The sequence below is a fragment of the Ursus americanus genome, chromosome 25 (assembly GCF_024610735.1).
Source record: "Ursus americanus isolate L20-20 chromosome 25, mUrsAme1.1.p, whole genome shotgun sequence".
Lineage (NCBI taxonomy): Eukaryota > Metazoa > Chordata > Mammalia > Carnivora > Ursidae > Ursus > Ursus americanus.
The window spans coordinates 6,801,348-6,828,678 of record NC_142151.1 but is presented as its reverse complement, the minus strand read 5'-3'; the positions used below and the strand labels follow the sequence as shown (position 1 = coordinate 6,828,678).

Sequence of the window (27,331 nt, the reverse complement as noted above, 5' to 3'; positions counted from 1 at the left end):
GAGTTGAGGTCAGACTTAGTTCTGGTCTCTCTCTTTGATTGCAATAGTCTCTCCCTCCCTTGCAATAATCTTTTCAAATAAAACCTCTCCCTAAGTCTAAATTTGCTTTTATTTGACACCCTTCAAACTTCTGCCCTGCTCTCGCTCATTCTCTCTTAGGTCTTTCCTTCACCAGAGAGATTTCTTCAAATATGCCTTCCATTCCCTACAGCTCCCACTTACTCCATAACCTTCTAGAATGTAAATCTGTCCTTGTCTTTCTCCTGAGCATCCTTAAACCCTTCCTGGAACAAGGCTCCCGTTTTGTAGCCAGATAGATCCAGGTGAAAAAACCAGCTCAGCTACTTACTAATGTGGCAAATCACCTTCTCTAAGGCCCTGTTTCCATCATTTGGAAAACAGGGATTACTCCCTCCCTCAGGAAAGGCAGCCATTACTTATGGAGTCAGGAAACCAATGCATGGACTCAGTCATGGTATTCCCTACTTAAGTGATGATTGCTAATGTTTACTGTGTGCTTACTATGTGCCAGACTCAGCATTTTACATACATTATCTCAATGCCTCACCACAGTCCTATGATTTAGGTATTTGTGGGTATTACCATCATCATCTCCATTTTACAGATAAGGAAATTGAGGCTGAGAAAGAGGTGGGGTGATCTGTCCAAATCTCCAGCTGAGAAGTGTTGGAGTTCACCTTGGACCCCAAGTCTGTATAGAGCTTACCTGCTAAACCTCCAAGGTAAAGGTCATACTCCCCACACCTCCCTCTCCCAACACACGGACTCTACCTCCCACAGATAACCGCCTACTCTCCATGCCCCAGTGCATTTGCTCATGCTGTTCTCTTCATGCCCAGTGACTGCTTCCTCTTCACCCAAACACAAAAACAACAAACCCATAAGTACACTCACGTTTCTCCAAGTTATCTTCAAGACAGCTTTAAAATCCATTTTCTGTGGAATTTTCCCAACCCTTTTAGAAATAGCCTTTCCTTCAATACTCTCAGAGCTCTTCACATGTATCTCCATATTTGCTTGTGTACAGGAAGGCCAGGAAGAAAATGAAAGGAATTTAGAGGAGGATCAGAAAGTAAATAGATTTTTTGGACTACAGAGGTGTAATGATAAATGTAGGTAAATAATAAATGACAATGTAATGATAAATGGGGTGACTTTATAGTCTTGAAGGCTGATATCAGCTGTGATCAGGTCACGTGCAACTTGAATCCAGAGAACACAGGCTCTAAGTAGCTCCCCTATGAGAGCATGATTTGAAGTCTCAAACAAAAAAAGGCCCTATAAATGAACACTCAGCTCGTCCCTCTTTACCGTGAAAAGAACACCCCGGATATGAGTGTCCCAGATCTTGTGCCCGGGGTAGTGTCCCCGGTCACTCACAATCTCCAGGAACTGAGAAGGGAATTCCAGAATGCTTGGGATGGGACAATTGCCTCCTTAGTTGGTAAAGGTCTTAAAACTAAAGACTAAACTAAGACTTAAAACTAAATATACAGAATGAAGTAATTCAAACCTTGATTGATATTTCACGTCAAATTTGGGTATAGCGTCTGCATATTTGGTACTGAAAGTATTTGTAATATTTAAGAATTTAGATTAAGGATTTAATATTTAAGAATTTTAGAGTCTAACAGATTCATCTAATGATTCCGGTTTCAAATGTATATTTTATTTATTTAGACTTTGGTTTTTAAGTTGAAAGGAGAATTTTGCAAAGTTTGTAAATAGTGTCATGATTACCAGACTTTAATATTAGTATTTATATAATTAATTTATTAGCTTTACTGGACTTGTTCAAGTATACGGGAAGGTTTTGTATATTGCAAAACTTAATGTTGCAAAACTTAACAGAAAAAAATAATTTATTAAATTATTACTGATTATTTAATAAATTATTTTTAAAAATGAATTTAACTATCTCAGGAAATATAAGTAACTAATCATAAGAACCCCTCAAAGCCAATTGCTCAATTCAATAAATGTATAATTAGAATTGTGGGTTGAATATAAAAGTTTAAAAATTAGTTGATTATTTCAATAAATTACATAACTTGAAAATTTCTATACTGATAAACTGCCCTCCTGGAAACCTAAAAATTGATTTTGAAGTACAGTAACTACTACTTCTCTGTCTGTTTCCTGCCACTGAACTCTGAATTCACTGAGTGGAAAGCATCCTTGTATCCCCATCATCCAGCACAAGAATGGTCTGAAGGGTAAGTCATCCAGCAGATATCATCTGCTATCTGCCAGGACCGTGATGTGTGATTTACCCATAGACTTTCAAGAAATCTTCACCACAACCTATTTACACAGTGGAGGGAGGGAACGGCTGGGGAGAGTCGGAGTCCAGGCTGAACCCAGGCTGACTTCAAGGGCTACATCTTGCCTTAATGTTTACGTTACTAGTTGAATGGATGAAAATCTTTGATTCTGGGACTTTGGGCAGTATTATTTGAGCTGAGGAGACAATATGCATGTGCTAGACATGGACATAAATTGTCCCTTGTGGACAAGTGACCAGGACAGAGATAGAGGATCCAAGTGGAGCTTCCTGGGAACAATTCGAGAAAAGTAGAAAGCTGTCTTCCCTGAGAGACAGGAAATATGAAGAGTCTGGAGAGAAGGAGATGGGCAATGAAGAAAACAGTTTTGACTTCATTTAGAAGGATCAAGAAAAGTACTGTCTGGTTCATGATTTATTCAATGGAGGCCCAGGGGACATTTCCTCCATGGTCAATTGACTGTCGTGGCATTTTGATTTGGAGCTGAGGCACGATGCCAGGTAACCTAGATTAAGCTAACAGGATTCCTCAGGAGCCAAGGAAAATGAAAGAGAAAATCTCTGGCACTGGACTATGGAAGAAGTACGAGAGCACAAGCCAGGAGGTGCAACCCAGCCAGCAAAATCACCTGTAGAGGTTCGGTTATTGTGCTAATTCATGGCAAACCATGAATAATGAAGAATAACTTACCTAACTAAAGTTAGCACCAGAGGTAGTATGGTAGCTTTTTTGCATTCTGAACTTCAAATGTGCACTCTACTAAGTGTACTGCGGGGAAGAAATCAGAGGTCAAGTCAGAGGCTGAACCATGGTGTGCCCTGCACCTGCCGGCAGAAGAGCCAACAATGTTAGGTGCTTGTGTTGTACAACTGGCAGGCAAGGGAGGGAAACACTGTACTTCTGCTCAATGGTGTTGCAGATTTTTAAATTCAACCACTGTCAGCTTGCCTAAACCCATCCCCCCAAGACAAGATTTCAACATACTTTTCAAAGATTTCTGTGCATGGATCACAGCAATAGTTCTTAACAGGAGTGGTAAAGGCCCCTAGAGGCATCTGGAAAACCTGTGGGTACCTTTGGTTATTACAATGACTTAGGGGCACCAGAAGCATTTAGCAGGTGCAAACCAGGTGTGGTAAGCTTACCACAGTGAGTCAGAACACAACCAATGAGGAGTTGAAACACACTAGAATCTAACTCTGTTTTACAGATACAAGGGACATCTGGTATGGGTTTAATATATGCTGCATCTTCTCTTTTTTAATATTTTATTTACTTGAGAGAGAGAGCATGAGAGAGAGCAAGTGAGCACCAGTGGGGGGGGGGTGAGCGGGAAGGGCAGAGGGAAAGGGAGAAGCAGACTTCCCGCTGAGCAGGGAGCCTGACGTGGGGCTCAATCCTAGGACCCTGAGATCATGACCTGAGCCGAAGGCAGATGCTTAACCCACTGAGCCACTCAGGTCCACTCAGCTTCCCCATGCTTCATTTTCTAAGAATGCAAGTACTATAAACCTAGGAAGGATTATATTTTGTCTTGTTCCGAACTTTATAAGAAGTTAGTTGCTCACTAAATACAGAAGCTGGTATCATGAATAGTGGGGGTGCTCACAGCATTTCAGTGACCAACACAGCCCCTCCCCTGCGATGTCAGGCCAGTTTACATCTGTGCCCATCGTGACTGCCCAGCAGAGGCAAGCAAGCAACAACTTCCTCGTGCCTTCTGTATGCTGTGCACACATGGATATACCGGAGTACATGCTGTTTTATTATGTACCACCTTCATTTCTTGTCTGTATTAATAGGACATTGGATCTTGATTACATGTTATAGAAGCTATGACTTTCATATCAGGATAATAAAGGACGCATTAGAAAACATAAAAGGAGTCGGCCATGACAGGAAAGAAAAACCACCCTGATTGAATCATGGTTTTTACAGAAAGTAAGCATGTGGCACCATGAGTTCTGATACAAATGAGGAACAGCACTGTCTGAACTTGCAGATTCTGTAAAAGATGCCGTACATTATAGAATTATGATTTCTTTTCAGATCGCACCTGCCCGTATGTGTGCCTACTGGCTGGCTTGTGACCAACCAGGGTATCATCCAAAATAAGTTATCTTCGCTGGAGACAAAAAGTAAAGCTGGAATTGGGCTCCTTCCCCTAGAACATGATTCTCACATCTGACTATGCAGGAGAATAAACTGGCATGTTTAATAAAAATAAAACTGTTGGGCCTTTTTTCTAGAGATTGATTTAGTAGGCCTGGGTGGGCCTCAGCCACATGAGTAACAGGAGTGGTCCCACCCAGATGCAGCATTTCTGCACATCGGTGCTTTTCCACTCATGTGCATCCACATCTTCCAGGGGCCTTTCTAAAATGCAGATCCTGGGGCGCCTGGGTGGCACAGCGGTTAGGCGTCTGCCTTCGGCTCAGGGCGTGATCCTGGCGTTATGGGATCGAGCCCCACATCAGGCTCCTCCGCTAGGAGCCTGCTTCTTCCTCTCCCACTCCCCCTGCTTGTGTTCCCTCTCTCGCTGGCTGTCTCTCTCTCTCAAATAAATAAATAAAATCTTTAAAAAAAAAATGCAGATCCTGATCCAACAGGTAAGGCTAGCATTCTGCACTTCTTCTATTTTTTTTTAAGATTTATTTGAGAGAGAGAGAGAAAGAGCATGAGTGGGGGGGGAGGTGGAGAGAAAGAGGGACAAGCGGACTCCCCGCTGAGCACAGAGCCTGATGCAAGGCTGGATCCTACGACTCTGTGATCATGACCTGAGCTGAAATCAAGAGTTGGAGGCCTGACTGATGGAGCCACCCGGGCGCCCCTGGCATTCTGCATTTCTAACAAGTTCCCAGGTGATATGGATGGTGTTGGTCCATGACCACACCTGAATAGCACACTTCTGTCCATTTGGGGACAAAAGACTCTGGAGCCTGCAGACAGCACAGGTAGAGAACTCACCCTCCACATTCCTGTACCTTACTCTGTGAGGACGAGATGGACATTGCCAGAATGGAACAGGGTTTTCCCAGACATTCTCATCCTGCAGATCAAAGGGCTGCACTGCAGTGGAATGCAGTGACCAACCTTGGGTCACTTCAAATGGCGGTGTGTTGGCTTCACCGCAAATTATGGGAGTTTTTAATCATATCCCTGCACTGAGGGATTTGCCCACACCACACCCACCGTTCACGTGGATCTTGGCTGTGATGTTAACAACTTATATAAAAAGTTCTAATTCCCAAGCAGCAGCATTACTGACGAGAGGCCGTGGCCCAACTCTGCACAGGAGAGAATCCACCCGCAACCACGGATCTGAAATCATCTAGACGTTGTCCAGGCAGCAGTGGGACAAAGGCCTCAGGGAGTTCAGATCCAAGCAGAGGACTGCGGAATTACTGCAAGCTGTTTAAGAGCCCATGTCTATGGACAATGTTTCTACATGTACGGACTAGTTTTTTAAGTGTATGTAGATGTCATTAAGATAAATTTTTGAAAATACCTTAAGTGTGATAAGTTCAGGTTAGTTATGGGACACTATTTTCTCAACTAATGGATATTAAAAGACAATTACATACTGCATATCGGGGTCATCACAAAATTTGGACATTAAAAAGGGATCCTTGTCTTCCAAAACATATGCCAGAAATAGCCTGACATAGGGAAATTCAAATCCTTCAATATTTCAGAGAATAAATAATATATATGTCATTATTAAATATATATTTAAAGAAATTATGTTCAAATTCTAAATGACTGAATTTCTCATTTTATAAATGAGGAAAGAAAAAGCTGCAGCAGAATTTCACCTCAGATGATTTAATAGAGGGATCTTATTCACTATATACAAGACTTTCTGACGACAGGGGGCTGGTCGCCAGCCAGGTGACCCGACCAACACGGAAAATCCGGGGCAGCGCAGGCCGCTAAAAGTCGACAGTCTTGGCCGGCTTCACGTCTTCAATTTCAGACGAGAGCCAGCGGTAAGTACGATGGCGCCGCAGCACCTCAATGGCCTTGAGCTCCAGGGGTGTGGCTTGAATTCCGAGGTCTTCCAAGCCGGGCAGGTGAGGAAACAGCATGTCTGTGACGTGAAGCTGTGGACACACAGAACCACGGAGAACTCTGAGAACGGACCAAGAACACAAAGTGCTATCTCACCGAGCCCTGAAGAAACACTCAAGCTGGCCTGCGTCCCATCACCGAGACTTGTCGTCTCCAAGGGACACGTGGCTGGTTTCGATTCCTGAACCTCACTAAAAGTAGACCACAGAAAAAGAGCTTAAGGGAAGGAAAAAGGCAAGGTCACCAAGTATCAGCGCAAAGGTCCCCAGCACCACCCACGAGCACGGAACACTGGCTCCTGATGAGCCATTCCCCAGACTGAACCAATCAATGTGCAATGGAGAAGCGCCGCTCACCACGCTCAGGGTGGCTTCACAGGAGGTCCAGGAAGAAAGTAAAACAGGGGCTAATGCAGAACCAGCCCATTCCCCAATTCTCCCTTGTGCACGGGCCTCCTGCCTCCATTCGTACTGCTGAACTAAGGAGATAATTGGCGTCTGTTCCTTGCTCATTAAGAGATGATCCATTAACCTTTGTGTTCCTGCTATACTTCACCTGGTTGATCGACGCTCACCATAGACCTAAAACACCAAACCCATCTTGTTTGTGCAGGAGGAGAATGAGCTGGAAGACTTTCAAGATCCCAGACCAGCCACAGGCACATGAAGAGAATCAATGTGCATATAGAGCAGCTCGCTCCTTCATTCTCCCCACCTGACAAAGTCTGCAATTTTTACTGGAGTGCTATAAGGCAGCCTCCAAATCCAAAGCCCTGGCCTACTGCATCCACGCCCGCTCCATTATTAGTGTAAGAAGCACATTTGCACAAGATACACGCTAGTGTTCGGACAGTCAGTCCTCCTGTCCGATCTTTCATGAACATAGAAGGGTATCTTGAACATGGTCTCAGCTTTCCAGACACAGCCTGTCAGAGGGGAAGATCATGCCCAGCCCATTCACATCTGTTCCCCGAGGACTACTTTCTCATCTTCTCTATGTTTTTACTTTTAGGGAACATTCAGAGGATCATTTGGTTATTCTTGTTGAGAAAAGGTCAATAGGTCTTCAAAGGTAGAGACAATAAAGAATTTTTATTTTGTGTTCTTCCTCGAAACACTTCTACACAGTGTGGGAGACTAGCATGGGAGACAGCAAGACAGAAAGAACCAGAGCTCTGAAACCCAGCACACTGTAAAGGGACAAGACAGGCAGCCTGAGAGTGATCAAGAGAATGAGAAAGGAATAATCGACCTACTTGGATTAGGGTGGGCAGACTCGAGACCTTTCTTTTTTTTTTTTTCTTTAAAAGATTTTATTTATTTATTTGACAGAGCGAGAGACAGCCAGCGAGAGAGGGAACACAAGCAGGAGGAGTGGGAGAGGAAAAGGCAGGCTCCCAGCAGAGCAGGGAGCCCGATGCGGGGCCGATCCCAGGACCCTGGGATCACACCCTGAGCCGAAGGCAGACACTTAACGACTGAGCCACCCAGGCACCCCTCAAGGCCTTTCTTTAAGCCCAAAATGTTCAATACTATTATAGACACTTTCAGAATAAAAAGTTGAAAAAAAAACAAAGGGCCAGGAGAGGCAGGAGGAGTAAGAGCCGGCATATATTTTGAGGGTTGCCTGAATAATACTGCTGATGGTCAATGGCTGTGCTGCCCAATAGAGTAGCCACTGGCCAAATGTAATTTAAATTTAAATTAATTAAAATTAAATAAACTTCAAATCTTATTTCTGCAGTTACACTAGCCATATTTCAAATGTTCGATAGTCATATGTTGCTAGTTGCTATGTTTTGAACATTGTAGATTACAGAACATTTCCATCACTGCAGAAAATTATACTGGACAATGCTGGTTTAGACTGGTAAGAGAAAGGAATCAATCAGGGGAGAATTCCTAGATTTTTGACTTGAGCAAAAGAGAGAACAGTGATCTCATTAATTAAGATGAGAGAGGCCAGGAGAGAAGCAGGTTTGCAGTTCTATTTGTGGAGATGTTAAGTTCCAGAAAACTCTATTAGACCCAAATAGATGGAAGAGTCTGCAGCTGGGGAAGGTGGGGGGTGATTCAAGGCTGGAGATACAAATGCAGCTGTGGGCTCACAGACAGCAGCTGGGGCATGGGACGAGGGGAGGGTTGTTCAGAGAATGAGCAAAGATACAAAAGGGCTGAGGACAGAGCTCGTGGGTCCCCCAACATTTACAGATCAGGGAGAAGAGGGTAAACCAGGAAGGGAAACTGAAAAGCATGGCCAAGTAAGAGGAGGAAAAAAAGGGAATACAGAGATGGCCAGAAAACAGATTGGCAAGTGAGGGTTCAGGGAGAGAAGGAGTGATCATAGGTAATCTGGAAGAGAGCAGCTTGTGGGGAGAAATGGGAATAAGAGCCTGAATGGAGTGGGTTAGAAAGACTGAGGTTAACAGCAGGAATAGACAGCTCTTCTGAAGAGTTATGACTCAAAGGAACCCAGACAAACAGGGTGGTGGCCAGAAGGGACAAGGGGGAAGGGAGGGTTTCGCCTTTAAAAAATGGAGCCTTAAAGGCATGTCTGTGTGTTGTTGGGGACGATCCAGCAGAGAAGGAAAACAGATCATGTCTGAGAGAAGCTAAGGGAGCACCCCCGCAGCTGGAGCAGGCTGCGGGGGCGGGGGGAGTTTCAGGGCCCAAGCCGCGGGGCTCACCTCAGATAGAAAGATAATGGACAAGAGCACACAAATAACCCAAGCCAGCAAGCGAACAAAAATCAATTCTAACTTCCCCACCTCTGTAGCTCTCTACCCAGTACGTGGCCAAGCAGATGTTCATCCCATACTCACCCGCTCCACTTTATCCCTTGTCGTCCACGGCTCAAATGGACTCATTTCAAAGAGTCGTGCCCCCCACCTGGAAAAAGGAATAAATGTGGCACGTGTGGTAAGTGTCTCCACACCCAACACTCAAGCTGCGGAAGCACCAGGAGAAAGGCTGCGGTAGAGGCAGGAGCTCACTGATGTGTTTTGCTTTGTTTTTAAGAAAATAACTAATATCCTGGCACCACGACCTGTGAGGTTACCTGTCCGCTCAAGCTAACCCAACCCGCCTGCCCTAACTGGTGGCAGTCCTGTTCTCCACGGAAGACACAACAAATCTGAACGACTGAAAATTAAAATAAAGCCCTTAGTAGAAACAAAACAAAAAATATCCAACATGCAGAGAAGTCAGTGCCATCTAATCTAATTTAAACCTCAGACATGCAGATATGCTTCTGTGAAGGGCGCGGGGCGAGCCAAGTAGTATGCAAGATGCAAACTGTAATCCTTAAAAGCAGGGACCCCAAGGGAACCAAAAAAATTCAAAAGTAAGGAGAAGCCTAAGATGGATGATTCAAATCAGGAAGCAAACATAAAACCCAGGACAAGAGAGCTGCCTGCCTCAATTAATGCCATCTCTCCACCCTTACTGAAAACAGGGTTTTCCTTATCTGCCACTGAGTTCCTGTTAAGCATCCTCGGGGCAGGGGGTTTCAGCCTGTGTCCAGGGTACCCTGGGAATTCCTGGGGTCCCCCCAGACCCCCCGTGCTCAGAGGACTGCCCGTCACCACAGCTAGAGCACCTCTGCTTCTATCTGATTTACATACTAGGTCTTCAGTGGGTCACTGAACGCGGAGTTCCACAGCTTTCTAAAAATTCAAAATCATCATTCCAGTGTGCATAAAAAAATGAAAAAGGAAGCTGAAGATCGGTCAAAATTTCTCCAGGAACATATAAAAGTCTCAGATTCCAGACCACCTGTGCAGATGGCACTTTACTGGGCTATTATAGCGTAATGAAAACACCCCTGACAAACCTCCAACTCTGTGCTCTGGTTGTGTGTTAACAGAGGACTTCCACTGTCCATTTCCGTGTCCTCGGCGAGCCACTGCGTGTGCACATGCCAACTCCACTACACCGTAACTCTCAACTTCATGCACAGCCAAGGAAGCAGCTCCCTGCAGTCTGGTTACGCCCCCTGCGTGGCACCAAAGCCGCTATCAAAATGACCTCACTACCGACTCCAAGGGATACTTTTAAGTCCTTCGCCTTATCTGACTTTTTTCTAGCCTTTCAATTCACAAATACTGACAGAGTGCCTACTGTGTGCCAAGCACCGTTCCAGGTGCAGGAGATACAGAAGTGAACAAACAGCTGGGATCCCCTGCTTGAAACAGGCATTTCCTCCCTAAAACAGCCCCTATCCCTTTGATACCTAGGCTTCCAAATGCTCCACTTTTTTCACGTACGTCTGATGACTCACTTTGAGTCTCTTGATAAATTTCGCAGACTCTACAGGTCCTTTAAATGGAGGTATTCCTTGTGCTTGGCCCCCAACCCTCCTCTTTCACGTATACTACGTGTTCTTCCCTACCTATATCAGTCACGGAGTATTGAGGATGAAGTAGATGGTTTGAAAAACAGAACACCCCAATAAATAGTATCACCATGCTGCATTCTGCCCATTTTTCTGACACCTGTGTTAGATCACAAGCTTCCTAAGGGTTCAGTATAATGTCTTGAGTCCCTACTGCCTTGCCTCAGACATAGGAGGCATTCGAGAAATATTTGTTGAATGAATGCAGGAGTGAAGTGCCATGTTGGTTTATAAGCCAATCCCTGGCAAACTGGATGTCAAAGTCTCCCCGACCAGTTCACTAGCATGTGACATGACTGTTCTGAGATCCTAAACCTGCAAAGGGAAGAAGTGAACCAAGAAGCAGGGCAAGAAGAAAGGATAAGGCAACCACAAGGTCAAGTCTGAATCAACCCGGCTCCTTTCCCCAACTACATGATCAGACTGGTTTAGTAAAGAAGGATCCCTTTCCCATGTCTGGGTGAGTGGTACGAAACAGAGGGAAACCTGATTGCTCCTTTATACAACCTGCCGAGCAAGACACTTCTCCAAATTAAAACTCAGTGGTTTCTAATGAGGGAATTTGAAGAACTGCAGATTTAATCTCTCAAGACACGTTGTTTTTCTCATCCACACTGATCCACATTTCCCTCTCTTAGACACCTCTGGTTCTGTTCTAGACTTAACACCAAGACATCAGGAGCACCTCCTAGTTAGAGAATCAGAGGCTCTACTGTAATGAACATACTCCCTATAACCATAAATGAGAGCATTACAAACAACTGTATGGCATTAGCTCTATTTTAGAAGACACAAAAAGAAGCACTTTACTTACCGATAGGCAAAATGCGGCACACGGTATGGCAGGAAGGGTCTGTGAGCCATAGCAAAGACATACTGCACCAGGTCAAAAAGGAGGTATCGACTGGGCCTATGAAAAGAACATTTATAGTTCTCCAAATTATGTGCTCCTTACACATTTTCTTTTTAAATTTAACAAAATAACATTTTCCTTTTGAAAGAGGAAACATATATGCACTGCAGTAAATACAGACTGGCACAAAGAAAACTCACCCATAATCCCATCAAAGATAAAGTTACTATATTTAACATAGCCTTGTCATCCCCTTACATATTCACATTTTTTTGCTTTTATAAATGTAAGATTATACAGCCCATCCTATTCTGTAATGTCTTTCATTCAACATTAAATCCCAATCACCTTTCTATGTCACTCAATATTCTAGTGCATGTTTAATGATCATATAAATTGCACTGCGTGTATCATAACTCTTTGATAAATTCCCAACTTGGAAAATATTTAAGCTATTAAAATATATTTTTCCTTTAAAAGATAATGCTTTCATGAACATTCTTACATTAAACGTTTGTACTTATCCATAATTAAGTACTTAGAACATATTCTAGAAGTAGAACTGGATCAAGCTATGCTTGGAAACTTTAAGGCTTTTACTGACTACTCCCATACTGCCTTCCAAAAAGGTCATATCAATTCACATAAAATGCTAGCAGCCCCCTCACCAAAAATGAGTTTAGTTATAAAACTGTGCCAATCTGCTAGGTAAAAAAGGTATCCCAACATTCTAATTTGTACTACCTTAATGAAAGAGGTTAATTTTTTTCTTTACATGGTTTTGGCTACATACACTTCTTTCTTTTCTCTCTTTCCTCCTGAAGGTCCCATCTATAAAGAATGATTTGTAAGAATTTGTGAGAGAGAGGGAGAGCGAGCATGCACACAGGTGCACAAGAGCAGAGGGAAAGGGAGAGGTAGACTCCCCACCAAGCAGGGAGCCCGATGCGGGGCTCGATCCCAGGACCCTAGGACCACAACCTGAGCCAAAGACAGATGCTCAGCCCACTGAACTACCCAGGTGCCCCAGAATTCTTTATATTTTAAAGATATAGTTGGAAATATTTTTTACTGTTTGTACTTTGCTTTTTAATGTTTAAGTGTTTTGTGGCATACACAAGTTTAAACATTTAAGCAAAACTTCTGATTTATTTTATGATTTGAGGATTTTGTATTTAGAAAATCCCTCTACAGTAACCAGTGACATAAATTCCCACATTTTTTCTTTTTTTTTTTTTTTTTAAGGATTTTATTTATTTGAGAGAGAGACAGAGGGCACAAGAGGGGGGAGGGTCAGAGGGAGAAGCAGACTCCCCGCTGATTGGGGAGCCTGATGTGGGGCTCAATCCTGGGACTCTGAGATCATGACCTGAGCCAAAACAGATGCTTAACTGACTTGAACAACCCAGGTGACCCCCACCCCACACATTTTTTCTAATGCTTTGGGGTTCTTCAACCCATAACATACACTACTTCTGCAAAGTATTTTTGTATTAATATAAGGTAAAGATATAATACCATTTACTGAATGAATGACCCCTTCCCCGTATTTTGAAATGTCACATACTATATTCTTACATATATTTGAGGCTGCTTCTAGAATTTTTTTTTTTTTTTAAGATTTTATTTATTTATTCGACAGAGAGAGAGACAGCCAGCGAGATAGGGAACACAAGAAGGGGGAATGGGAGAGGAAGAAGCAGGCTCATAGCGGAAGAGCCTGATGTGGGGCTCGATCCCATAACGCCGGGATCACGCCCTGAGCCGAAGGCAGACGCTTAACCGCTGTGCCACCCAGGCGCCCCTGCTTCTAGAATTTCTATTTCATAGATCTGAACAGTTTTGTACTGGTACAACCTAGCTTTAATAATTAGTATTGCTTATAATACATTTTAGTATCTCTTCACCTGTTTGCCTAGTCTCTTTGCCTCAAAAACCCTGGGAGATCTCCAGAGTTGAATGAATGTAATTCAGTGAGAAACTCCTCATTCTGACATTTTAACAAACAAAAACAAAAACAAAAAACATGAAAATGTCAGCGAGGGGAACGATCAGACAAAGGCCTCAATTAGCTTCCTTCAAGTTCCAGAAGGATGTGTAAGGATCACTGCAGGGCATATGTGCTATGGCCAAAGAACAATCTGTAATCTTCACAATGACAAGCAATACTGGTATCATGGGTAAACTAATTATATGTAATATACTAGCTCTTCAGCTGCTCTGAAGCACTTTGTGTTCTTTTAACTGTGACTCAAAGACCCGTTTAAGTGCCTCGGCTTGCAGAGAAAGGCACACTGAAGCCTGTGTCCTTCACAGCTTAGGTTTCATGGTTCAGCATTGTAGTCATTCCTTTGCAAATAGCCTCAGCAAAACCTTGTCCCCCAGCCGCCTCTCCACTATACTAGCGTAGCCAAGTCCCTCCTCTGGTTCACGCACGTATCTGCCTTCTTGGGCCAGAACCCCAGCAAGACGGAGTTGGAGAGAAAATACAACTGGGCTACTTGGCTTCTCCTCTATTTCTGATCACTAACTTCAAATGGAAGACTCTGTTCTGCGTTACTACCCTACTATACTCTAAAAGGTGTTCTTCTCTGCTCCCAGGGAATACTTCCTATCTTCTCCTCAGTCCTCAAGGTTTCCACATAACTCTCCGACCCACCCCACCCTGCCTTTTAGCTGCTGATCTCCCCACTCGTCATCATTTTCTTAATGGTGCCTTCTGAAGTACATAAGTTTTCCATTTTGGTAGAGTCTAATCGATCAGTTTTTCCTTTATGAAGTATGCTATTGATATCACATCTAAAAACATCTCTGCCTAGGGGCAACTGGGTGGCTCAGGTGGTTAAACGTCCAACTCTTGGTTTTAGTTCTGGTCATATCTCCGGGTCGTGAGATCAAGTCCCGAGTCCAGTTCCACCCTCAATGACAAGTCTGCTTGAGAGTCTTTCACACCCCCTCTCCCTCCCCCTCTGCTCCTCCCCTCACTCACACTCTAAAATAAATAAATAAAATCTTAAAAAATAAAATGAAATACAAAATCTCTACCTAGCCCAAGGTCTAGAACATTATTTTTCTTCCAAAAGTTTTATAGTGTTAACTCTTACATTTAGGTCTCTAATATATTTTAAGTTAATTTTTTCATGTATTGTGTGAAGTTAAGAGCCTAGGTTCATCTTTTTGCATATGGATTTCCCAGGACCATTTGTGGAAAAGATTATTCTTTCCCTACTGAAGTGTCACAGCACTTTTGTCAAAAATCAATCACCCATAAACACAATTCTACTTAATTCTTCTATTTTCTATTCTCATGCCAGTATCACACTGTCTTTAGAACAGTGGTTTTAGAGTAAGTTTTTAAATCAGGAAATCTAAGTGCTCCAGCTTTATTTTTCTTTGTCAAAATGGTTTTGGCTATCGTGGATCTCTGCATTTCCAAATAAATTTAGAATTAATTTGTCAATTTTTGCAAAAAAAAAAAAAACCTGCTGGAACATGGATAGGATTGGGTTGAATACATAGATGAATTTGGGGAAAACTGCCATTTTAACAATATTGGTTCTTTTAGTCTATGACCATGAGACATCCGTTTACTTGACTCTTTAATTTCCCTCAGCAGTGTTTTGCAATTTTCCAGCTACAAGTCTTGTATTTGTTAAATTTATACCTAAGTACTTTATTCTTTTGATGCTGTTGTGAATAAAATTATTTTCTTAATTTTATTTTCAGATTGTTCATTTGCGAATATATGGAAACTGAGTTTTATATACTGGTCCTGTACCTTGTGACCTTGCTGACTTTATTAGTTTTCAGAGTTTTATGTATATGTGTGTCTACCAATATGTAATGAATGAATGATAGAATGGACCAATGTCCTATAGTTAATTAATAACTATGAAAAAACTAGGAGCAAAATTAAGTTCTTATGCTTCTGCCTTCACCTCTAAGTATTTGAGAAATAAGCAAAGTTTCCCCCTGGGCTAAAGAGACAAAAAAAGAAACACAGATGCCTATCTAGTTTTGCACACACAAAATGTATATGCTGCCATGCCCAGCACTACCTTTCCCGCCAACGTGCCAAACAAGTATGGCGCACCACCACCCAGCAAAGAGACTCGAGGGGACTGGGAAAAGGTGAAGAGGTGTGAAACAGCTAACTCCTCCCAGAGCTTCTTCCACTAAGTAGTAAGCAAAGTCTGGGAAGCCATTTCTGGTCTTCTTTTCTTCAGAATCCTAGTCTAACTACCGTTTGACTAGGCTCAGATGTTTTTGAGTCTAGTGATTTATGGACCCTGAGCTGAACACACTTTTTGTGACTAATTCTCCTGGAGTATATCACTCTGTGCTAACAGAGTGAACTTAGGAACTCAGAGAGAGGCATACATCTTGCAGCCGCTAGATATGGAAACACAATATGGTTTTTTGCACTGACAAAAATTTTACTAAACTAAGTCTATAATAATAGTGAAAAACATGACAATGTATGAATTCATAATCCTGGCAATATATCCTTTACTTCCTGGCTTAGAGAGAAAAGCGTCTTTTCTCTGGAAGCAAATATTTCTTAGGAATTAAGCTATCAACTGTTGAATCAGATCCTCACCTTTCAGGAAACGTTAGGTGTCCTTAGTTTGCTTCATAGCAACTGTACCCCAAACCAGCCCTCTCCAACCTTTTGGGGGCATTGCGATACTCCATCAAAAGCAATTTAATTTTGCAACTGCATATACTCCCTGAAAGTATTCTGTTCGTGTTTCTGAATCTATAGTAACATCCTTTTATATGTTAAAAATAACAGTGGAGTAGTACAAAATCATCCTTGGTGATCACTGGACTAAGTATATGTAATAGTCTGGTTCTCTCTGACTTTGGTGACAGAAAAATCACTTATTAAATTAGATTCCCCCAGTTTGCTCAAAATTCTGATTTAATAGAACCATTCAGGAGATTTGTGACAAGAGCAGCCTTTGGACAGCTCTTTGAGACACACTGACCTCAGGGCTAAGGGAATAAAATTTCTGGAATAAATACAGTTAAAGAAAAACACTAAAAATGCAACAAATAAATCTGTAGTGACATGTTCAGAAGTTATTGGTCTTATAAATCATTACATACTGTTCATTTTAACAGGCAGCACAATTTTAAAGTCAAATGCTAGTCACCTACCCAACGAAGGCAAAAGACTTCCCTCTGGAATCTGGATCCTTAATTGCATTAATAATTCCTTTTGATACATCTACAACCTATAAGAAATCGTAACACATGTTTAAGTAATTGTTGAAAGAGAAAAACACAGGGACGGGGAGAGGGAGGGTGGGAGGGAGAAAGGAAGGGAGGAAGGAAAGAGGGCCACATCAATCACAACCTAAACATAAAAAAAATAAATTAAAATAATGGCATTGTCTGTTTTGAGAAAGCTCCTTAAAGAACCCACTCCTCCAGGGCTCTGATGGTCTGCATACTGGAAGGCTCACCTAAATATTTTTCCTAGTCAGAACATGTTCATGCTCAGACAGCTGTGGAGGCCTTGTGATTGGACTCTGCCCATTATCTCTGCAATCTCACCCCTTACCACTTGTCCTAATGCTGTTACCACCTGTTACCAATTAGTAGGCGGAATCCTATACAACTGCCAATATCCTACCATTGTGACTTTCCCAAATAATAATTTTATATGATTTTAGACCCCGTGGTTTTCAACTGGGGGCGATTTTGGCCTCCCCTGGAAGGCCCTTTTCGCAAAATGCCTGGAGGTACTTGTAGATGTCACAGTTGGGGAGGTAGTGCTACTGCCATCTGGTGGCTAGCAGCCAGAAATGCTGCTAAACATTCTACAACAGCCCCTCCAACAAAGAATTATCTGGCCCAAAATGTCAACAGTGCCACAAATGGGAAACCCTGGTTTCAACATAACATGGAACTCAACGCGCTCTTACCTCTGGACCCCTGTATATACTGTTCCTTCTGCTTGGCATGCTCTTCCCTAACCCCCTTCATCTGACTTGCTCTAGTCATCTTTAAGGTCTCACCTGTGGGAGGCTGTCCCTGACCCTCAAGTCTGGACTCAGTGTCTCTCTGCTGTAATTACATAAATCCTCTCCCTATCACAGCACTTACCACACCACATGACAATTGCTTTGCTAGCCTGCCCCTGACGGAGGCCAACGTGAGGAGAGCAATTTCTGTCTAGTTCATATCTCTATATTCCCAGTGACATGTACAGTGTGCCTGGCACATTCAATTTACTTTTGTTAAGTGAGCGAACATTGAGCAGAGTACACGTACCTCTTAGGTAACTGAGAGGCAAGCAGTTGGAGCAAGTTGAAAAGAGGACAATGATGGAGTTACAAGATTAGGATAAAACCAGAAAACTGATCACCTGACTCTGAATCCAGCCAAAGCCCCTTCATCCGGGGTACTTACGTATACTGGTTGTTTCACTGTCTCCTTGCCCGAGGAAATAAGGGGTACACCACCAAACCAGCGAGTATCTGGCAGAAAAAGAGAAGTATACTTAGAAGGCCTCGACTACTAGAAGCCTCGCCAAACTCCGCGTGCTCCAGGTTAGCAGAATCATTTTGCATAACTGAAATAATGGAATAAATGTACCAGACACTGAGGAAGCTAATGGGCAGCCACTTGTTTGTCAGATAAAAAATACGGGAAGTAAAAAGGCCAAATCTTCGAGGATGTGGAGAGCAAGGGAAAATGGTCAAATGGCTTGGCCACTTGGTGCACCCCATTCTGAGGAGGAACATAGGAATCAAGTGATCAGCAATATAACATGGGCAACTCAGAAAAAGACTCCGGTAAAAAATGGGAATTTAGGATATGATGAATGCATTACCACAAATACGTGGGAAATGAAAAGATTATTTAATTGATGGTGCTGAAACAATCATTTTACTAAAATGAGGAAAAAGGAGAGGAAGGGAGGAAGGGAGAAAAGGTTCATATCTCACCATAAACCAAAGCAAATCCCAAGTGGATTGAATATAAAGGTAAAAAAAGCCTTACCAAAAATTTTTTAAAGTGGACATTATTTAGAAGAGCATCGAAAAGAATAGAACACTCAGAAATAAACGTAACCAAGTTGGCTAAAGACTTGCACACTGGAAACTATAAAATACCACTATAAGATGTATTTATTTATTTGAGAGAGAGTAAGAAAGAGAGTAGGGAGAGGGGCAGACAGAGAGGGAGACAGAGAATGTCAAGCAGACTCCAAGCTGAGGGTAGAGCCCAATGTGGCCTTTTTCCACAACCCTGAGATCATAACCTGAGCCAAAACCAAGAGTTGGATGCTTAACCAACTGAACCACCCAGGCGCCCCCGCTGAAAGAAATTTAGTGAGATACAAATAAAGAGAAATACATCTCATGTTCATGGTGGAAGACAACACTGTTAAGATGTCAAACTACCCAAAGAATCTACAGGTAATGCAATCCCTATCAAAATCCCAATGGCATATTCTGCAGAAGTATAGAAAACTCCATCTTAAAATTCATATGGAATCTTCAGGGACCCCAAACAGCCAAAACTATTTTAAGAAAGAAAAACATAGATCATATAGGATATTTCAAAACTTACTACAAAGCTACAGTAATCAAGATCAAAACAGTGGCATAAATAGACATATAAACCGGTGGAACAGAACAGAAATAACTTTTGTATGTATGGTTAAATGATTTTTTTGACACGGTGCCAAGACAATTCAAGGGGAAATGACAGTGTTTTCAATGACATCAGTTTCAATGATGCTGGGAGACCTGAATATCCCCATATGAAAGAATAAAGTTAGACCTTTACCTTACACCATATACAAAAACTAACTCACAATGGATCAAAGACTTAAACGTAAGAGTTACAGCTACAAAACCCTTGTAAGAAAATATGGGGGAAAGTTTCATGACACTGGATTTAGCAATGACTTCTTGGCTATGATACTAAAACATAGGAAACAAAAGTAAAAACAGATAAATGAATTTGGGGAAGGGAGGGAAGACAGTGACATAATTCAGTCCAAAGCAGATAATAAATTTTATTTTATTTTAATTAATTAAGTAAGTAAGTAGGCTCCATGCCCAGTGCAGAGCCCAACATGGGGCCTGAACTCACAACTCTGACATCAAGACCTGAGATGAGATCAAGAGTCAGAAGATTAACTGACTGAGCCACCCACACATCCAAATTATTTTTATATTACATGTTTTTTACCACAGTTTTTTTTTAATTGGAAATTAATACAGAATGTGAAAAGACATGAGCAATCAGGGTGAAAAAACACAGCATGAAAATATCTAAATTGGATAAATGAACTGTGGCCCATACATACAATGGAATATCATTCAGCTATGAAAATGAAATGAGCTATCAGCCATGGAAAGGCATGAAGGAAACTTAAATGCGAGGCTAAGTGAAGGAAGCCAATCTGAAAAGGCAATGTAGCATATGATTCCAACTACGCGATATTCAAGGGAAGGCAAAACTATGGAGACAGAAAAAGATGAGAGGTTGTTGGAAAAAGATTAGGGGTGAGGGTAGCAGGGTGAGGAGGAAAGGATAAGTAGGTTGAGCACAGGAGATTTTTAAGGCAATGGAACTATTCTCTATGATACTCTCATGGTAGGTAGATGTCATTATACCTTTGTCAAAATCCACAGAATGTACAACATTAAGAATGAATCCTAATGTAAATTATGGACTTAATAATAATGTATCAATATTGGCTCATCAATTTAACAAATGTACCACACTAACGCCAGGTGTTAATAATAGAGAAAACTGGTTGCTTGGGTGGCTCAGTTGGCTAAGTGTCTGCCTTTGGCTCAGGTCATGATCTCGGAGTCCTGGAATCAAGCCCCACACTGGGCTCCCCGTTCAGCAGGGAGTCTGCTTCCTCTTCTCCCTCTGCTGCTCCCCCTGCTTGTGCTCTCTGTCAAATAAATAAATAAAATCTTAAAAAAAAAATAGAGAAAACTGTTATGGGCAGAAATCAAGGGGTTAAAGGGTATGTGAGAACTTTGCATTCCACTCAACTTTCCTGTAAACCTAAAACTACTCTAAAAAAATAAAGTCTATTAATTTTAAAACAATTTAAGCAAATAAGCCAATAACAACAAAAAATAAACAGTAAAAGTAAATATAACAAAAGATGTACACCCTTAATATATAAAGAGACTAAATAAATTGCTAAGAAAAACATCTCTCAAAAAAACAAATACACATAGGCAAAAGACATACAAAGAAAACTGAAAGAAAAAATATGAAGAATAGCTAACAAGGAGAAACCGAAAGCTACTGATAAAACTGTACCTCACCAACCATCCTAGTACTTCCCAGGAGGGTCAGAATCCTCTCCTAATACGTAAGTGAATAAATTGAGGGGTAACTGGTAATTCGATTGAAATTAAAGCTGGGTTCTTATCACAGACTTTAAAAATGTATGCTATGCTAAGCAAAATAAGTCAAGCAGAGAAAGACAATTATCATATGGTTCCATTCATTTATGGAACATATGAAGTAGGAAGATCGGTAGGAGAAGAAAGGGAAGAAGAAAGCGGGGGTAAACAGAAGGGGGAATGAATCATGAGAGACTATGGACTCTGGGAAACAAACTGAGGGCTTCAGAGGGGATTGGGATAGGCCAGTGATGGGTATTAAGGAGGGCACGTATTGCATGGTGCACTGGGTGTTATACACAAGTAATGAATCATGGAACTTTACAGCAAAAACTAGGGATGCACTGGTGCATCCTAACATAATACAATAAAAAATTATTGTTAAAAAAAAATGTATTCTCCCTTCCCACCCCCACAAATGTACAGGGAAGTCTTTCTTTTTTTACCTGTAAAAATCTCAAAATCTCACCACTGAGTCAAGGAGACTGATTTCCCTGCCAAGACAAGTCTGATTATTAAACAAACAAAGCCTGAGAGCAAGCATAACATGATGCCTAGCCCATGAAAGCAGTTTACATACCAGTTTAGCAATGGCCGAATTCCTATTAGTCCCTAATCCCGTTCCACAGAAATTGCTATTAACAAGGAAGACTGACATGATCTCAGGATCATGAGGTCGAGCCCCGTGTTGGGCTCTGCGTTCAGCGCAGAGTCGGCTTGAGATTCTCTCTCTCCCTCTGCCCCTCCCTACCGCTTGCGCACTCCCATTTTCTATCAAATAAATAAATAAAATCTTTAAACAAACAAGGAAGACTGATTACATGCACCTGAAAAATTACGATGCTGCCTCTTTGTCTTTCAAAATCAACATCCAGGGGACTTGTAAGAAATTAGTTGAGAGGCTTCATATGAAAAATATAAATAAGGCCAACACTTAAGCATTGACTATGGGGGAGGGACTGACCACAGTGACACGGGCTACTTCATTTCAGTAACTCGCCACTCTCAACACAGACATTTTCATCTCCGTTTCAACATACAAGGAAGCTGCCCCGCGTGCACCTGCCACAGTCACAGAGCTAGTCAGGCTCTGCCTCCCAAGGCTGCACTCTTCTGTGAATCTAAGGTGCTTCTTTTCATAGACGGTAACGAAGACCACACTAGGCACACAGAACCTTTGGGGGGAAAAAGGCAACTGGGAGAGAGAAAATATACGTTAAGTCTGTCGAGTCAGAGAACACTGTCAGCTGGCGCTTAACTTCAACCTGGTTAACTGGTATCCTCTTTTCTACTACTAAGAAAAACTACAAGAAAGAATACCTACTTGCAAAATGATTGAGGAATCTATCCTCTCTTCCGAAGATGTCCGATGGCTTTATGATAATGGCTTCTGGAAAGGCATCTCTCACTTCCTTCTCTCCAACGGCCTAAACAACCAACCAAACAAAAAATAGAGTTCTGAGATGAGTGAACAGAGCTTGCATTCCTTCATTCCTTCCATTATCAGGACGTTATTTGTATTTCAGAGGTCAGTTTCTCCAGATTAAGGTAGGATTCATAAAAGTCAGTTACACAGAATTTTTTTTTAAATAACATATAAAAATGCCTTGGCTCTAACGGCACTCGTTGGGTTTCTTCCTATATTTATCCTAAGGAAGCTTATGCAGGAGAAGAAAGGAGAAAAAGCAGAGTAGAATTCTTCCAGCCTCCTTTTTCTTTCTAACCACAGGTTCTCTGGATGGTATCGACAATCTAGCAGCCTGCAGAGAAAGGAGATGTGGTTGGAAGCCACGATATGGAAGTGGCAGCACATATACCTACCCAGAGGAGTGGGGACACGCCACGAACCTTCCTAACCTCAACACCCTTGCTCGTTACCATCTACCTCCTAGACGAGGCCTCTTTCCATGCAGGTATCAGCACCTTGTCCAGCCTTCCTCTCCACCTGCACAGTCACTGCAAGTGACCTGTATGTCCAGGTGGACTTGAACCTCTCTGTTTCTTAAGCTTCTCAACTCCAAAGACCTCCTCTTCTCTCCATTTCTGTCCCCTTCAACTCATTCGGGCCATGGACCTTATCAACAACTATAATTACTCTTCTGAAACATTCCATGAAGACATCCTGCTCTCAGATGGCAATCTCCCATGCATCCAGCCGCTGCTTCTTCATCACCTGTTCCTGAGATGTCTGGTCATCACCTTCTCAGGAGCGCTGGTCCTCTGATGCTGCTTTCCTCCACATCAAGCCCTAACTTGCCTCAGACTAGACTCCATGGCCCAAGTTTTCAGTCACTCTCTCACCAATATTGTAAACTACCTCTTCCCTTTGTCTTTACTCTTCCACCCACCAGGCAAATCCCAATTCTTCAAGAACCTCATTAACATCCTTCTTTGACCCACGCACTCCCAATGCCTTCAGAGTGGGAGGAAAATAAATACATAAAAATCATAAATTGGATAACTCAAAAGCCAAAAAAACCCCAAAAAACCCAATGTGATTAAAAAACGGGCAAAGGATCTGAATAGATTTTTTTTTTTCCAAAGAAGACACACAGATGACCAACAGGTACATGAAAAGGTGCCCAGAATCAGTAACTATCAGGGAAAAGCAAACCAAAACCACAATGAGATATCAACTCACACCTATTAGCACGGCAATTATCATAAAGACAAGAAATAACAAATGTTAGTGAGGACGTGGACAAAAGGGAACCCTTGCGCACTGTTGGTGGGAATGTAAATTAGTGCAGCCACTATGGAAAACAACATGAGGTTCCTCAAAAACTTAAAAATACAACTACCATATGATCCAGCAATTCCACTTCTGCCAATATGTCCAAAGGCAATGAAAACACTAACTTGAAAGATATCTGCATTCCCATATTCAGTGCAGCACTATTCACAATCGCCAGGGCATGGAAGCAATCTAAGTGTCCATCGGGAGATGAAGGGATAAAGAAGATGTCATAAAAACGCACACACACATACAATGCAATATTACTCAGCCATTAAAAAAAGAAGGGAATCTTGCCATTTGCAACAACATGGATGGACCCTGAAGGAATTATGCTGAGCAAAGTATTCATATAGAGAAAGACAAATACCATATGATCTCACTTATACATGGAATTAAAAAAAAAAAAAAAGCAACCAAAAACCCCACCAAACTCACAGATAACAGAGAACAGATGGCCAGAGGCAGGGGTGAAGGGAATCAAAATGAACAAACTTCTAGTTATAAAATAAGTAAGTCTCAGGATGTAACATACAGCATGGTGACTACAGGTAATAAGGCTGTATTTGAAAGTTGCTAATAAAAGAACAGATCACAAACGTTCTCATCACAAGCCGCGCCTGGGTAGCTCAGTCAGTTAAGCTTCGGACTCTTGATTTCGGCTCAGGTCATGATCTCAGGGTCATGGGATCAAGCCCCATGTCGGGCTCTGTGCTCAGCAGGCACTCTGTCTCTCTCCCTCTGCTCCTCTCCCCACTCATGTTCTCTCTCTCTCTCTAATAAATATAATCTTAAAAAAAAAAGTTCTCGCCACAAAAAAAAATCTGTAACTATGTGTGGTAATGTTAACCAGATTTACTGTGGAGATCACTTCACAATATACACATACGTCAAATAATTACGTTATATACCTGAAACTAATATAATGTATGTCGGTTACACCTGAATTTAAAAAATCATAAACTGGTACCACTATACACTCATGTCATCAATTTTAACTGGGCCCTCAACATTTCCCAAGTACTATTTTCTTCTAATGTTCTCTCCTATGACAATTTCAAACATTCTCTATTCTATTCATATTCCTCCCTTACTAGTCTTTTCCTTCCAGGAAATGACTTCACCTTCTCATTCAAAGAGAAGATACAGCAGCAGACAACAACCACCTCAAGTTCCCACCAGAAAATCCACAACTCTCCTCCTTTCTTACCTCCCCTGCTCCATGACTTACTTACTTCCACTTTCTCAGGAACCTGCCCAATTGACTCTCTCCTTTATCCTCAGTCCCACTCTTTACCAGCGCCTTCTCACCAGCACTTACACAATGTCAAGACCTTCCACCTTAAAAGAACAATCCCCAACTCCACGTGCCCCTCCAGCTTCTTGCCCCCTCCCTCTTCTTACCAAACCACTTAAAAATGCCACCTGCTCTTACTGTCCCCACTACCTCAGCTCCTGCTCACGCTTTGCTCACCTGTGCTCTAGATTCTGCCCCAACACTTGCACCCAAACCATTCTTGATCAGATCACAGATGACCTCCATATCGGTAGATCCAAGGTGACTTTCCAGTTCTCACCTCACTCGGCTTCTCACTGGCATTCATAAGCAACTACTCCCCCTTGCGACACTGTCTTCCCTTCGCTTTCATGATCTTGTGCTCTCCTGGTTTCCGTCCTACTTCACCACATCTACTCCTTCTCAGTCTTTGTTTGTCTGGGTTTTTGCAGGTGACTCCTCGTCTACCGGAGCACTAATCGTTGGTATTCCTCTGAGCCCTGTCTGAAGGTCTCTCAATCTACGCTTCCTCACTAGGCAATCTTATTCCCAAACACTGCTTCAATTAACTGGTTTTATTTTTTTTTAAGATTTTATTTATTTATTTGGGAGAGATAGAGAAGGACAGAGCAAGAGAGAGAGAGAGAGAGAGAGCATGAGCGGGGGGAAGGACAGATGGAGAAGCAGGCTCCCCGCTGAGCAGGGAGCCCGCTGAAGGGGCTTGATCCCAGGACCCCGGGATCATGGCCCGAGCCGAAGGCAGACGACCAACTGACTGAGTCACCCACGTGCTCCTAATTAACTGGTTTTATATCTCCAAACCAGGCCTCACTTCTGAGCTCCAGGATCATAAACCCCATTCACCATTGTTACTTGGATGATTGACACACACCTGAAATGCAACCTGAGTCCAAAACTGGATCATCCTTTTCCTTCTCTGTAAATACTGTTTTTCTATCTTTGCTGTGCTTTGGAATTCCCTAAGGAGAGTTAAAAATATCAGTGCCCAAGTTCTATCTTGGGATAGATATCTCCAGGGATTCTATTTTCATTGGTCAGGGTGCAGGATTTTTCAAAGTTCCCTCAGTGCTTCCATTGGGCAGCTAAGGCTAAGAACCACTGCCCGAAAGCCTTGTCCTTCTCAGGTGTTTCTCCCCTATTCACCAGCACCACCATCCACCTCATGGGGTAAGCCACAGGGCTGGACATCACTGAGTCTTCTCCCACCACTGACTCCAGCCCCCAGCCTCACCCAAGCCAGGGGCTCAGAGGAATACTAACGATTGGTGCTCTGCTACTTCTTCCAAACAAGCATGGATTCGGAGGATTCTGTGAATGCCAGGGTGGAGGCAGGCACAGAGTGCCTACGCTCATTTGCCCTCATCCATGCAGTATAAAAACGGTGAGGCTTGGATGTGCTGCTAGTCAGTGCCACGACTATGAGAAACAGAGCTTACCCAAAAAGGAGGAACTGAAAGAATCACACAGAAACAAAGCTGAAACCCTGATCAACCTTGGCACCAATGTGGCTGAGTTTCCTTCTTGCTGGATTTTTCAGATCCAGGGGCCTATAAACACCCTTTATGTTTGAGCCAGTTTACACTGAATTTTCAGATGCTAGCAATTAAATGCTCCGAACTGATAGATGCCCTCTCTCCCCCATTACATGCTCCTATGGAACAGTTCTCTACTTTGCAACACCAGGCGCAAGTGGAATTATTTTCCTCAATAGATGAGAAACTATACAGGGGCTAAGACCGTGTCTGTTTTATTCACTACTGTATCCCCACCACCTAATACAATATACACCAGACAGTAGGTACTTAATAAATCATTTGTTCAATAAAAAGAATGCAGTGGGTCAAAAAGTTGGAGTCACTGGCAAAGAACTCTGTGGTCCTTATCAATCTGACCCAAAGCAGGCTCATGATAGCAGAAAAAAATGCTAAAGACAGCCCCAGATGCTGCAATTCCTCTGAGTCCTTGATCATAAAGACATTTCAGGCTATAGAATGACCCCAAATCAGAATCGTCAATCCCTAGGTACAATCTGGATGACAATGTGGTTCCTGGACATATAAAAAGCCTAAATACTAGATTTCCTTGGCAAATATTTATCCCTGTCATCCTCAGCCTTTACATTACCCTCATTAAGAGCAGCATATGACCGTGACTAGGCACAAGGTTTGAGGAAAAAAGATGGTCTTTTAACCCGTAGGTGACATGGGTAGGATGTTTTTGACAGGAATAATATTTTATCTTTTATGAGGTTTACTATATAATTCTATTATGTCCCAAGCA

General features: G+C 42.3%; 1 protein-coding gene across 2 annotated transcripts in view; it reads right to left on the bottom strand.

The window, feature by feature from the left end:
- Positions 1-6,115: 6,115 nt before the first annotated feature.
- Positions 6,116-27,331, bottom strand: part of NDUFA9 (NADH:ubiquinone oxidoreductase subunit A9) — a 34,434-nt gene continuing 13,218 nt past the window's right edge. For both annotated transcript variants that reach the window (XM_045781153.2, XM_045781152.2), the window contains 6 exons: positions 22,345-22,447; positions 18,043-18,110; positions 16,786-16,862; positions 11,584-11,679; positions 9,199-9,265; positions 6,116-6,409 (listed from right to left, as the gene is read on the bottom strand). In XM_045781153.2, the coding sequence (XP_045637109.2) occupies positions 6,239-6,409; positions 9,199-9,265; positions 11,584-11,679; positions 16,786-16,862; positions 18,043-18,110; positions 22,345-22,447 (582 nt within the window). In that variant the 3' untranslated portion in view covers positions 6,116-6,238. The remainder of the gene's footprint in view (positions 6,410-9,198; positions 9,266-11,583; positions 11,680-16,785; positions 16,863-18,042; positions 18,111-22,344; positions 22,448-27,331) is intronic.